This window comes from Tigriopus californicus, chromosome 9, assembly GCF_007210705.1.
Source record: "Tigriopus californicus strain San Diego chromosome 9, Tcal_SD_v2.1, whole genome shotgun sequence".
Lineage (NCBI taxonomy): Eukaryota > Metazoa > Arthropoda > Copepoda > Harpacticoida > Harpacticidae > Tigriopus > Tigriopus californicus.
The window spans coordinates 11351001-11363735 of record NC_081448.1 but is presented as its reverse complement, the minus strand read 5'-3'; the positions used below and the strand labels follow the sequence as shown (position 1 = coordinate 11363735).

Below are 12735 nucleotides of genomic sequence, written 5' to 3'. Positions count from 1 at the left end.
TAGTAGTAGTAGTTCATTGAACATGCCACATGTGCTCCTAACAGGGAACATGTCGTTTTTTCGAATCAGAATCCTCCCTCGATCGGTCCAAACAAAACCAAACTTTTGGGATGTGATAAGATGGTGTTGGCACCAGATGGAACGACCCAACTCCAATGGATGAGTCTTGAACTGACCGAGCAAAATTGGAGGGAAGATTTTTGGGCCTCAACCGGGGATTTCTAAACTTTGGAAGTCTCTCAATTCTGGTTCACCTCATCCAGAAGCGCCAACAGATGACTGGCATAATGGTAGTATCACCCTCAAATTCTTTCTCTCACGCACACATGAACCAAAAGAGATGGGCCAAGAGTAGTGGAAGGTGATCCCCCCCTTTTCTAAGCTTCTTTTGAAAGCCCATTTTAAAAATCGGATTACTCGCCCCAAAATCCGCAACGACGAGCCACAATGGCAAGAGCTACTTGCTCGGGATGGTTCTTGTCCTGGTTCTTTCTCGTGGGTCTTGTCCTCGTGTGTGTGTGTGTGTGTCCTTTCTACTTTAGCCCTTGGGCCAACGGACAGCAATGGTGCTTCTTACTTACTCTCCGTCCAGGAAATGGTCGGCAAAGCCCTCTGGCCGCTTATTTTCCAACAGGAAAGTGTGTGGAAAATTGTTGGGGATGGAAACGCATTGCAGTACGCCCAAACTAAACACTTCAGGATCGCTTGATCCAACCACTCGACCATCCCAGATCCAATATTCGGAACATCATCACATGAGTATCACGCACGATCAAAAACAAGATGGAAAGAAAAGAAGGAAAAAGACCTACTACAAACCACTATTTGTGAATATGTATGAAAATTGGAGAGGGGCTCTCCATGATTCTATTCAGTCAAGCCATGCTAAAACAGAGCACACACCATGTACTCGTACGTACATACCAGCATGGCCTGCCTCCTGCCAAAACATGTTATGGCGCCAAAGTAAGTTTTCCAATCATGCAAATCAGGCACCAACAACATCCTAACCGACCCACACCCCTGGAATTTCATTCATCTCTCTCTCCTGTGTTCGTCATCTTATCTGAAGTGGCCATCCGTGAAATACGCATGTACACGACAGGAAAGCGACGTAAAACGTGGAGAATCCTCTTTGTGGTCCCCCTACTTCTATCTTGCTTTCTGTTTCCCTCGCTCTCGCTCTGGTTAGGGTTCTAAAAAAAAAGGCAGGATAAAAAATACGCGGAAGGACGAAAGAGACGTCCGGAAACTAATGTAGAAAAAAGTCCCGAGACGTTGGCGACGGGCTTGCCCTGATGTGCAAAGAATACAAAATGAAACAACTTTTCTTTCCCTTGCTTTTTCGATGTTATCGTAAAAGGTTGTCTTTGCATTCGATAACATTTGTTTCCATCTATTTATGCAAACTAGTGGTTGGTACAAATTGGTATAAGTTCATCCCACCGAACTTTTGAAAAGTCATACGCTGATGCAAGTTGGAACACTTTTTTTATTCAAAGTAGTAGGTGACATTTGAAGCTGTACATGTTCCCGAAGTGCGTTCAGCTAACACGACCGGGGTCATTAAAGCTGAATTACAGACATGTCGTGTTACCCCTCAGTTTAGCTGGAAAATATATCGCGTTTATTAGCATCAAAAAGGACTCATTGAACCAAGGGCCATTGAGAATGGCATCCATTGAGAACCAAATCTCGATCTCAGCTGTGCATGTGGGCTGTTTGGGAAATTCAAAAGAGATCTTTGAGTTTCGATACATATTCAATTCGGTGGCAGTTTTTTTTTTCTTTTTTAGGCCTTGTGGCCAACCTCCAATCTAGCTCACCTGACAAATATGTTTTATCGGATGCCTTTCATTCCAAAAGGCGGCCGAAATAAATATTTGGCGATGGTATCAAAGGACTAAATGTCAAGAGCCAGAAATGCATTGCCAACCCATCATGGTTTGAACTGGGAGCGCATAAATACGCGGTATTTTAATGTGACAGGGGCTTCCGAAAAAAAAGCAAATGCACCGATTTTATGCCTGGCACAATCAACTCTGGGAATGTGGCTTTTTTCAACTCCTAAAATAGCGACGAGGCCCATGGCATGTCTAAATTGGGTTCAATTAATTCCGCAGACACATCTGATTTGTGTTTTTGTCTCTCGAATTCAGTTCATGAAATCGACCCTGATAGTCACGCGAGCCGATTCCGGCCACTATTTAATGAGATCTTGATGCTGAACCTTGAAATCTGGTTTGAAATTCGGTCCCCCGTTGCATTGGGGAAGAAAAACATGGCACGCAAGAGTACTTTTAATGTCGCAAAATATTTCCTCCCACCGGTTTCGTTGGTACTATTACCGTGGATTTGTGCTGCCCACAAAATCCTGCACTATTCCGAGCCCTTTTACCTACCTCAATCAGATAAGGCTAAAAGCTTGGATGGCTACTAAAAAGGACTTTGAATAGAAACGGCGAGATTTTCCAGAGAGTTAAAAAACATTTTGACAACTGTCACAAAAGCTTGAAAATTGAGAAGGCCAAGGGGGAGTTGGTGTGTATCCCTTCTCGTCTAAAGAGCTTCTTTTTGTCAAAGAATGGAAGTGACTGAAAGAGAGAGAGAGACGGTGTTGTAATTGGCCCCTAAAGTGCCAGAGGTCTGGCTGTTTCTGCTCTTTGAAATTCGAGAGAAGGGACGCGTTATTCACTTCAAACTCGAGATCAATATGAATGACATTTCAAAGAGGGCGGCCGAGCTCGACGAACTGTGTGTGTTTGTGAAATCGATTATTACGTCTAAGACCTTCCGCGTTGCTGTTTTTGCATCCCCTAAAATTGGAACAAACTTGTCGCTGTCCTGGCCACTTTATTGAAACGTTCCACGTTCTAGTGGCAAAATGCCACGAGACGAAAAAAACGCGCTCTTGTGAGAGGGTGAGCTAGCTCACCGTGGAAATATCGACTATTTTCCCCCCGGTGCCCCAGCTGACTTTGAGGCCCAGTAAATCATGGCAAATGAAGACATTAGAACACTAGACTGTGGTGAAATGCTTATTGCTCTCGAGGTGGCTGAAGACAATCTCGAGCTCAAATTGCTCCCAAGTCCGTAGGGCGAGTTTTGAAATCGGACGCCACACTCACTCTTTATAGAAAGAAAGAAAGAAAGAAAGAAAGAAAGAGACGACATAAAGCTCTGTAGACCGATTGTCGTCAAAGGCTAGAAATGCAAATTCCAAAGCGAGATACATGGAAAGGCCTACTCATTTCTCTCACTCCAAGGCGTTTAGGTCAGAGCCATCCGGTGAGGACGACCAAGAATCCATTGGATCTGGTTCCGAGAGTCTGGTGCTATCGACAAAAATCTCTAGATGTTTGTTTGAACCGAGCCACTAGCCGCTTATTAGGGAACATGTATTGAGGAGACTTTGAGGATCTCTATAAGTGAGCGTGGGGGCGTTTGCCGTATTTGTATGTCTGAGAGGAGCTCCAATGTAGCTGTTCCAGGCCACACAATCAATCTTCTCGAGAGAATAGTTGGAACATGTTTGGAATATTCTATGCGTTTAGACTCGAGGAGAGAGAGCCTGGGAGACAGAGAGGAAGAAATAACACGAAAATTGGATTCTCTCTGGATCGTCCTTGACCAACCAAGTCCTGGCTGGCTGTCTTGCTGAGTGGCTGGCTTCATTCAACTACTCCACGTACCTTTCCATCCGTATCTAAGGTATTCTAGGGAGTTCACCACTGTTTGTAAATACGTACGCCCCTCTGTCCCTCTGTTCGTCCTTCATTCTTTACATTAGCATCCCGGGCACTGACAATATTTTGTCTTCATCCGTGATATTGCTTTGACATTCTGGCCATTTCTTTCAGAGATTTTTTTTGCATCTCTGGCTCAGCTTGGCAACGAATAAACGAAAGAAGGCACAGAAAGCCAGAAAGACGGAACGAGAGTCTGGTCGTCTGAATGCAAAAACCGATCGTAAATTTCCGAGCTCTAAAACGCAAAAGAGAAGAGGCGAGATTTCTTTGAAAGCCATTCGGAAAAAAATGAAACGAGAAATAAAGGGAGAAACGAAGACTAAGGAGGAATTCGTCTTTCCCAAGAATCACCGCCGGCTCATAGTTCATGCAAACCGTTTCACGGGTTCTCCCATTTTACTGTTCTCCTCCAAGGAAACACCAATTCAGATTCTTGAAAGTGGGTAGAAGTGTTACTTTTTTTGCTTTGCATGACTAGAGCTTTTCAAAAGGGCGTCGTCCAGTCACCCTTTTCAATCTACTTAGAGCTTTGTGACTAATCTCGGATCCCCCAACAAGACAAACCCACAAATGAGACTGTTTTTATGGCACATTGATTTGATGTCAATAAAAAGAGGTGAGGGGTTTAGTCGGGCATTCCCATTCTCCACTGTCATCCTCATCATGGGTGTTCTACGGCCTATCATTCGACACTATTGGATGATTGAATTTGATGGTCACGATGGATAAGGGCCAACATGTGAATGGAGGAGGCAAATGTTAAAGAGGTTTTTTGTCGCCTCCCCTTAAGTCTTATCACAGACAAGAGCAGCAAGCACTCCGTGCATAAACCCACATGCAGTGAGGGCCACACGAAAAACGTCAAGCATTGTTTGTGTTATCAATTCAAGGGCTTCTTGGCTGGCTCTCAACCAATAATCCAATTCAGATATCCATCATCGACTAAAACAACACTGGCCAAGGAAAAAACCGTCTTCCAACCAGCCCGAAATGTCGTGGTGACGTGCCTCAAATTCGATCCACCTCAAAATGAACCATTCCAAACGCAACAACTACGTACTGTAACATGGGCCATTGCGCATTAAAAAGGCAGTTTATGAAGTGTTATGGGGTTGTAAAAGTGGTCCCCGAAGATTGAAATCGCCATCCAACCCCCTTGGAGAAAACGAGAGAGAGAGTCCATTAATTTCATCTTAAATGCTGTTACGACTCTTTGAGAGGGGGGCAAAATGGGATGGAATTGTTGTATCGAGAGAACATGTGTTCACACTTTCTGGGTTTGCTTTTAGCTTATCATTATTTGGATTAAAACGCCCCATATTATTTCGGCGAATCTGCAGCGATGCCTCATAACTTGGAATCCGGGATCGCTCGTTCGTTCGTTTGTTCATTCGTCGACTTCTCGATTTGAAGAGTATTGAAAGCATCTGTCAGCACGAGAATATCTGCAGATGATTTTTAAAAGCTTTTCACTGTTCCGACTGATAGCAATGCGAGCGAGAGATGGGGCTTGATTTATAAAGCCTGAGAAAGTGAAGAAGTGAACCCGTTTTTTACCACCCCATGCTGCTCGGGTTAATTGCTCTCAGAGTCTATACTAAGTGGGTTTTCTGGTAGCAATTTCCAATGGGGCGTTGTTGCCTTCAACAAACGGGCTCTAATCAGGTCTGGGGCTCCTTAAACTCTTCTTCTCATGGCATCAGAATATTATTAGCGCCATTCATTGGTAACTTTCGAGGAGGAGGCTCTAAGCCTAAAAGCATCGTGGGTTCTTGTGTTCGTACATCCGTCCAATCATGCACTCTGCGAACAACAAGAGAATTTGGCTCTGAGCCATTGGGCACAAAATGGGCAATACACATGAGAGGATCCTCTGCATTCCCTCATGGTATGCAAATGAGATCACTAAGACAAAAAAGATCATCATGGTCGGATTTACGTTAGAATTCAGAGCTCCACTTTGGCCTGTCTACCATACCAATTGGAAGCGATTCTTTCGTCGATCTCCGGACCTTCATTAACCAATCGAGACGAAAGCGTGGCATGTGCCAATTTGAATTCTCTGCCAGTTTTTGACCCTCTCATGATCCACAAGGCGATTCAACATGAGCTAGCCCATCATTTCCGAGGTCTTGAGTGAATCATGACCAGTAATCTGCAGTCTCGTTTGTCGGTTGGTGATCATCATGGGATCATTCCCGCCCAAGCTGCAATTATCCCCTTCGAAAAACAAGCAAGTCCATCTTTTGGGCCGCACAAACTCGGCATGTCTCCCAATTGACTGAAATGAAGTGGAGATGAGTCTGGCCCTCACAAACCCCGATCATCTTTGAATAGTGAACGAGAAAACTTTGAGGAATGTGTTGCATGGGGTTGATTGGACGTCCAACGTTCTGAACTACTCTACGAAACTCTCAAACAGCTGCTTCACTGCCATGCTCAGCCACTACTCAGGTAGTATAAGGAGTCCGCGTTTCCTCCTCCTCCTCCTCCTCCTCTTTTTCGTGTTCTTTATTCTCCGAGAGAGCTTGACAGGGTTTCAAATTCTCCTTGGTGCTTCTTGGCTGATGATGCCTCCTTCAAAAGTGGCGAGTGATAAGAATAAGGCAGTTTTACCATCATTAACAAGGCAAATATTGGGTCACTGACCACAAGAATCCGACTTGACGGAAAGGGGTTGAGACTTGCGGGTACACATTCCTCCCGAAGTCTCTTTCGATATCTATTAATCTGCCTGCCATGGATCCATAGCAAAATGGGGACCATTCAATAAGACAATTAAGCCGGGGTCGTAAATTCATACTTTTTCCAATCAAACCGAACCTTCGTGCAGGGTACCTTTCAAGAGCCTCTCCGGGCAGTTGCCACCAACCCCCTGGGCTGTCATGAAATGATGTGATGCACAATAAGGGGTAGGTCATGCCTCCCTTTGATCCGCAGAACTTGGCCATATTTCTACGCTAGATGACTAGAAAGTATTGATACTTTTCGTTCCAAAGAAAGGTGCTGGTCTTCGTGGAGTATATCGGGCTAAAGATGGTTACTAAGCTAAAGTGCTTGGTGGATGTGAATGGTGTTTTGTAGAAATACGCAAAAGGGCGAGGAGTTCGTTTGAAACTGTTCAAACTGATCTTTGCGTGTGGTCGACATGAACCAATCAAGAGCATGTCATCAATCTCCACTTGGCAGAGAGGATCACAAGAGAATGAAAAGACAACCTTCGAGGCAGAAAGCCCAATTGTTTGGATGGAAATTCTGCCAATTACATTAAAGGCAATTTCGAAATGAAAAAGTAATCTGAGCGGTTCATCCTTGACTCGTGGTGGTTTGATAGTAGAGGGTGAAAAATGAACGGAACTGGCAAAATCGATGAGCTTCCTCAAAAAAGCTTTCCATTGATAAATGGTTAGATGGACTTTTCATGAAAGTCTGATCTACTTTGCGGCTCACGCAGAAGATCACCCTGTTCAAGTATTTCAAGTATTTTCCCCCTTTGCCTTTTTCATCATTCTGTCAAAGTTGAGGCCATAAAACGGTGGTGAGGATGATGTAGGAGGAAGAAGAACCGAGGAAGAGCGTGGAAACTGTTGACTCATGGTCGGAAATTTGCCAAAAAGAACCTCCTACCCATCTCCAAGGAGACGGAATCCAATCAAAAAATCTCCAACATCATTCTGAGCCATCATCCCCAGATATTAGCGAACAGCTAACGTCACTGCGCTTTGCACACGTGCGCTTTTTGGGAAAGGCGCTTTCAAATATCCAGTTTGGGAGGTGACACCGGAAAAGTAAATTCCCTCTCACTCCATTGAGTTCTGATTTTTTTGTGTGCGATCAATGGCCCAGAATCCCAGCTCACTTTGCCGAAAATGGCCTCTTTCCTTGTACGAAAACATCATAAAATGCCTTTGTATTGGAATTGAATCCCAAGATCCACCGCTGACATGTAATAAAGTGCAGATAGATTAAACACGAAGAGCCCAGACTTGTTTTCTTGCGTGGAACGAACCCTCAAGGGGTCATGCGATGAGATCCGGGATTCCATTTCCTACGTATTTCCAAGATATACGTAGAGGGATTGGCTCCAACCTCGTCGGAGATCAAGGATCCTGATGCTGATGATGTTCCCTTTATTTTCTCCTCTCCTTCTTCATGTCGAGGTTCAAAGGCCATAAATTTCATCTCCATTGTGGCAACTAGACACAAACACACACACACACACACACACACACACGGGCTCATTCTCCATGGAACGAACGAGCGACCCATCCACCCAAACAGGCACAAACACACAGAGCGAACGAGAGTGGAACATGGAACAACAACAACAACAACAACAACAGCCTCAAACCATGTGGAATGATGGTCTTAAGACTAGAGAAGCGCTGCTCCATGACTAAGACTAACTCAGAAGGAACCCATTCGAGATAGAGTGAAGTCCTCTATTGTACCTACATACGTAGTATATGTGCTAGAATGGGACGAGTGAGTTGAGTGAGTGTGCTGTTTGCTTCGACAGTTGGATGACGCTACTTTATGGATTCACGCTACGTCAGGTCGGATCTGGAAAACCAGAGTTCCACCTGGACAAGACCACAATGAGGATCTCCAGAGTAGGCAAGGCGAGACTGAGCATACACCTAAATAAATATCCATGATAAATCTTCATCCTGATGCGTGTTGACATGGCAGAAGGAGTTACATTGTGGTTATGGAATTATGGAACCACGGAGGAATGGATATTCATGAAAATTGTTTTGTGTTGTTTCAATTGGGAATTTGGAACGGTGGAGGAATTTCAGGACTTGTTTTCAATGAAGTGAGTGTTTCCTAGAATGAAATGCATTGCACGAGGTTGGAGACGGAGGGTAGTGCACGAACTTCAAGTTTTACCCAACATTTTCTTTGGAACTAAAACTTGCCTTCCCTCGTCAGCGCTACTGGAAGGCATTTAAATCGAAACTGAAGCCCCGGTTTTCCTCCACAGCTCTTGAAATCTGGGGAAGACTAAACGGGAGTGGTAAGAGAAAGGAGAAAGTACACGCTTATCAATAGAGGTCACGCGACTTGACAATTCTCATTTCGCCGAACCAATAGAATCCCGGATGGTAACGCCGTAATCTCACCTCTCCCGATCGTATATAAAAGCCGCACAACATCCACATCCAAATCAGAACACGAACACATTTCATCGATCCAATTATGAAGGTCCTCATCCTCTGTCTCAGTGTCCTCTTGCCTGCCTTGGTCTTGGCCGATAATGACTGTGCCAAGCACCGTTTCGCTCGGGGCGAATGTGCCGTCCTCTTCGACGATAGTAAATGCGGAGGCTGGAAGTATCCGGTGAAAACCGGCTACCATGAGCTCTCATTCCGACGACGCAACGATGTGGAGTCTTTGATCGTGAAGGAGGGCTGCAAGTTTACGGGCTATGATCACGATGGAACCACGGCCAAGGAGAGGGGAGATTTTGTGATTGTGGATGCCCGCAACAGTCGCCGTCCGGAGGTGAGGGAGCTCAAGGGGGACAAAATGGACGAGAGGATCTCTTCTTTGCAGTGCTTCTGCGAATACCAAGGCCGACCCAGTTTCGTTGGAAAATAGGATGTTGTGATCCTGTTAAATATTATCTTTCGAATTGGGAACCTTGTTCTAATAAAGCATCAAAACAGCCCGAGCTTTCTGTGGTTTTGACTTGGCTTTGCCAAGAGGAACTTTCTCGCGGTCCATCCCGAGCCGAAACTTCTAAAGTTATCCAATTCCAATTCCCTGGTTTTGAGCCAATGTCTAATTAATCCACTCTTCTCAACTCTGCATTCTCCTCCCAAGTTTGTAAAAGGGTGGAGGTTTTCAGGATCCGCTCATTGAGCAGCCCAATATCCGATATTTTGAGTTAGTCTAATGGCAATAATTGGTAATGAAGTGGGACGTCGCGGATTTATATTCAATTCAGGCAGATCGAGGATTGGAACTAGTCAATTTGAAAAAAAAAGTTACTTTATATGTCTTGAAATCAGGAACTTTGACGAATCAAACCCTCCTAGTCCTCCTTCTTTCGACGAAGTTGGGTCGTCTCAAAGTCAAAACTGACTTGGTCGTTCACGTTGGCTTAAAAGGGATCTCCTTGTTCCACTTCAGTTTCCTTGAGGTTGACTTGGAGAGGCCAAAATGATCAACCCCAGATGAGAGTTGCTTTCAAGTTGGAAACCACCAAGTTGCGAATGACATCAAAATCACTTTCCGAAAGGCGAACTTGTTTCAAAGCCTGATGAAGTCTGTTTCAAAGATTACCGCAACTTTTGTAGTGCGCAAAAAGGTCGGCTCCCCCAAAAACACATAACTGGGGACAAGAACGCGAGATTTCCATCCAGAAGAACTCGAGTGTGAAAAATATCTGGGTCTTTGCAAAAAGAGGCTACGCATTGACATTGATTGTATTTCAAAAAAAACCAAAACATTTTAGCCATGACAATCAATGCATATTGTATAAACATGCCTTTTATGATGATTTCGAACATCGAAATTTGCAGAACTGTTAGGGAGAACCTCTTAGTTTTAAGTCATTGTTTACCCAATCTTTCAAGGCCATTTTGAATTAAATCCATCAATCTTTGTGTGTGTTCTTCAAAGCTTGTCTAAACTGTTGCTTTGGATGTGTCAAATTTCTCCCTCAATCACTTTCTCTTTCTTCACACTCTGGCTGTGAAGTGGGAGTGAGTGACTGAGAGAAACAAAGATGCCGTGAAACCCACAGAAAATGAACAAAATTCTGGGCTAATGATATCTCCTATTGCATGTCTCTTTCTTCGTGTATTATCCCTGAAATGCTGGCCAAACAAAGTGCTCACACTGACATGGCCTTAATGATTTAGAGTTTTGCCCTTCTTTTTCCGTATACGTCCACACATACGTACAGTATTACGTAGTGTACCTACCGTAGGAAGGAAAGAGGTCCACCTCCAAATGGAGGACTTGAATAGCTAAAAAGGACAACAAATGCAATCGGCCTTTCCCGGGTCTTGTGATGAGCAATGCAGTGGCACTCCATGAGCCTCTTTTCCCCCTAGCTTTGGTGCAGTGAGATAATCTGTATTCATGACACACCAACTCTGAACTTGAGGCAATTAATCCATGTTATGAGACTAGATCTGGGTCATCAATAGGCAGTTGTGCCACTTTAGATATGTTTGGTTATGAGTTAGGATGTCGCTTTTTGCTTTCGAAAACACGTATCCGGGCGGCGGGTGGAACACCAGTGGAAGGATTTGAAAATTAAATAAACAAGAAGCGTTCCCGCAACTTTTTTCGCATTCAAATTGTGTTCCCGCCAACTTCATTTTTTATCAGGCTCCAAACTTATTCCTCTCTCTCTTTCTCCTTCTCCGCCTCTTTCAGGGATGTTGCAGTCACTCAAGGCATTCAAGCTTCTAAAGAAGATAGATTAGGGTGTAAGTCAAGTTGAAAACCCCGGAAAAAGAGGGCAGGAGCCGTCCGCCATCGCCTCAAGACACATCCGTTGTTGTTCCCCAAACCATGCGGTCCGTCTCAGGGGCCAGAAAATATTCAGATAGCCTGCACAACAATGCCGGCCTCAATGGATATGGTTCATCGTCGGAAGATGATGAGCAGACAAGGTTAAAGAAGCCAGTGAGCACATCATCCTGGGGCAGCGACTCCATTCCGGTGCCTCCCACTACGGGCAAGAAACAGCGCAATCGTCGACAAATGCCCGAAGATATGGGCAATCACGGCCCTGAAAGTCCCAATGGGAGCGAGAACACTTATGCCGAAGCCAATCTTCTCCCTGGATCAAATGCTATGAGACCCTATGAGCAAGGTAAGCGGCCAGCATCACACATACACACTGTTCCTGCTTGGGACGAACATTAGAATTTCGTACTCTTGTCCCGTTCTTCGGAGAGAGAGAGAGACAGAGACGGAGTCCAAACAGACTTTGAGTGCCTTATGAGATCCCATCATCATTTTATCGGAAAACCCTCCGTATAGGGATGACTCGCTTTTTGAAACTCTCCATCGGTAGGATCTCCGCACACCTTTCTATCCATCTATTTAATCCCTTGATCCGTTCCCGCCACGAGATCCAATATTTATCCTTGGTCCACTTGAAGAAGTTCGCTCACGAGGGAAGTTCCAAGAATTGGACGATGGTCCACGCTCTGACCTTCCAAGCACTTTCAAGGAGGCTCGGCAAGGATTAGCATGGGCTAGGACCTCATGATCAACCTGTTTCAGCTCAACTACTAGATACTACGTAGCTAGAGAGACTCGCCTCGTCCTCTATGACCACGTATGACCAGGGCAGCCTTTTTTGAAACAACACTCATCACCCTGAGCTCCTCTCGAGTGGTCCCCAAACCGGCTCTGTCTCTCCGTCTCACTTCCGGCCTTTTCTTCCTCCCTTTCAGATTATGACAGCGAGATTTACGCGAACGGTGATCCTCTCTCGATCGGCTCATCCTCTAATGAAGGCCGCTATCAGCATTTGCCACCTCAAGGCCATCGATCACCTCCTCTATTTCCAGGTCACGGACAACAGAGATACGCTGCACTCTCCTCCACAGTCGGGGTCCGACCCCACTTGCATCAGGTACATAATACTAGGGGGCAAGAGCCAAGGCCGCGAAGGCTGATCTTAATGAAGGATGTTTGAATGACTTGCCAAATCTGATCTCGTTTAGGTTGACAACAAAAGTCCCTTCTTGAGCTCGAGCTCTAGTTCGACCACTCGCACGAACGGGCGCAGTAGTGGATCAAGTGGCTCAAGTCGCCGTGGATGCGGTCCTACGGATAATACCACGGGTCGTCGAGGTCACATAATCCTAACTGACCAAGGTTGGGGACAATCTCCTTATGGCGTCTCGGGAACTATGCTGGAAACCAGATTGGATCGCGACGGTGAGTCAAAAATCATTTACAGGACATGGGTGGCAATTTCAGGCCGGTTTATTTCGGAGCTTACCAGCAT

The 12735-nt window shown here is 45.1% G+C and overlaps 2 protein-coding genes across 2 annotated transcripts in view; both read left to right on the top strand.

The window, feature by feature from the left end:
* LOC131886145 (teneurin-m-like) overlaps nucleotides 1-12735 on the top strand; it is a 61775-nt gene that overhangs the window by 4658 nt on the left and 44382 nt on the right. Inside the window, exons 2-4 of the mRNA XM_059234401.1 lie at nucleotides 11145-11586; nucleotides 12176-12357; nucleotides 12449-12665. Of these exons, the coding sequence (XP_059090384.1) occupies nucleotides 11283-11586; nucleotides 12176-12357; nucleotides 12449-12665 (703 nt within the window). The 5' untranslated portion in view covers nucleotides 11145-11282. The remainder of the gene's footprint in view (nucleotides 1-11144; nucleotides 11587-12175; nucleotides 12358-12448; nucleotides 12666-12735) is intronic.
* LOC131886147 (uncharacterized) lies at nucleotides 8895-9426 on the top strand. Its single transcript, XM_059234405.1, has one exon. It carries the CDS (start codon nucleotides 8952-8954, stop codon nucleotides 9351-9353), a length of 402 nt encoding a protein of 133 aa, XP_059090388.1. The 5' UTR covers nucleotides 8895-8951; the 3' UTR covers nucleotides 9354-9426.

Coding starts and splice junctions, on each gene's coding strand:
- LOC131886147 (XM_059234405.1), top strand. CDS start 8,952: ATGAAGGTCCTCATCCTCTGTCTCAGTGTCCTCTTGCCTGCCTTGGTC.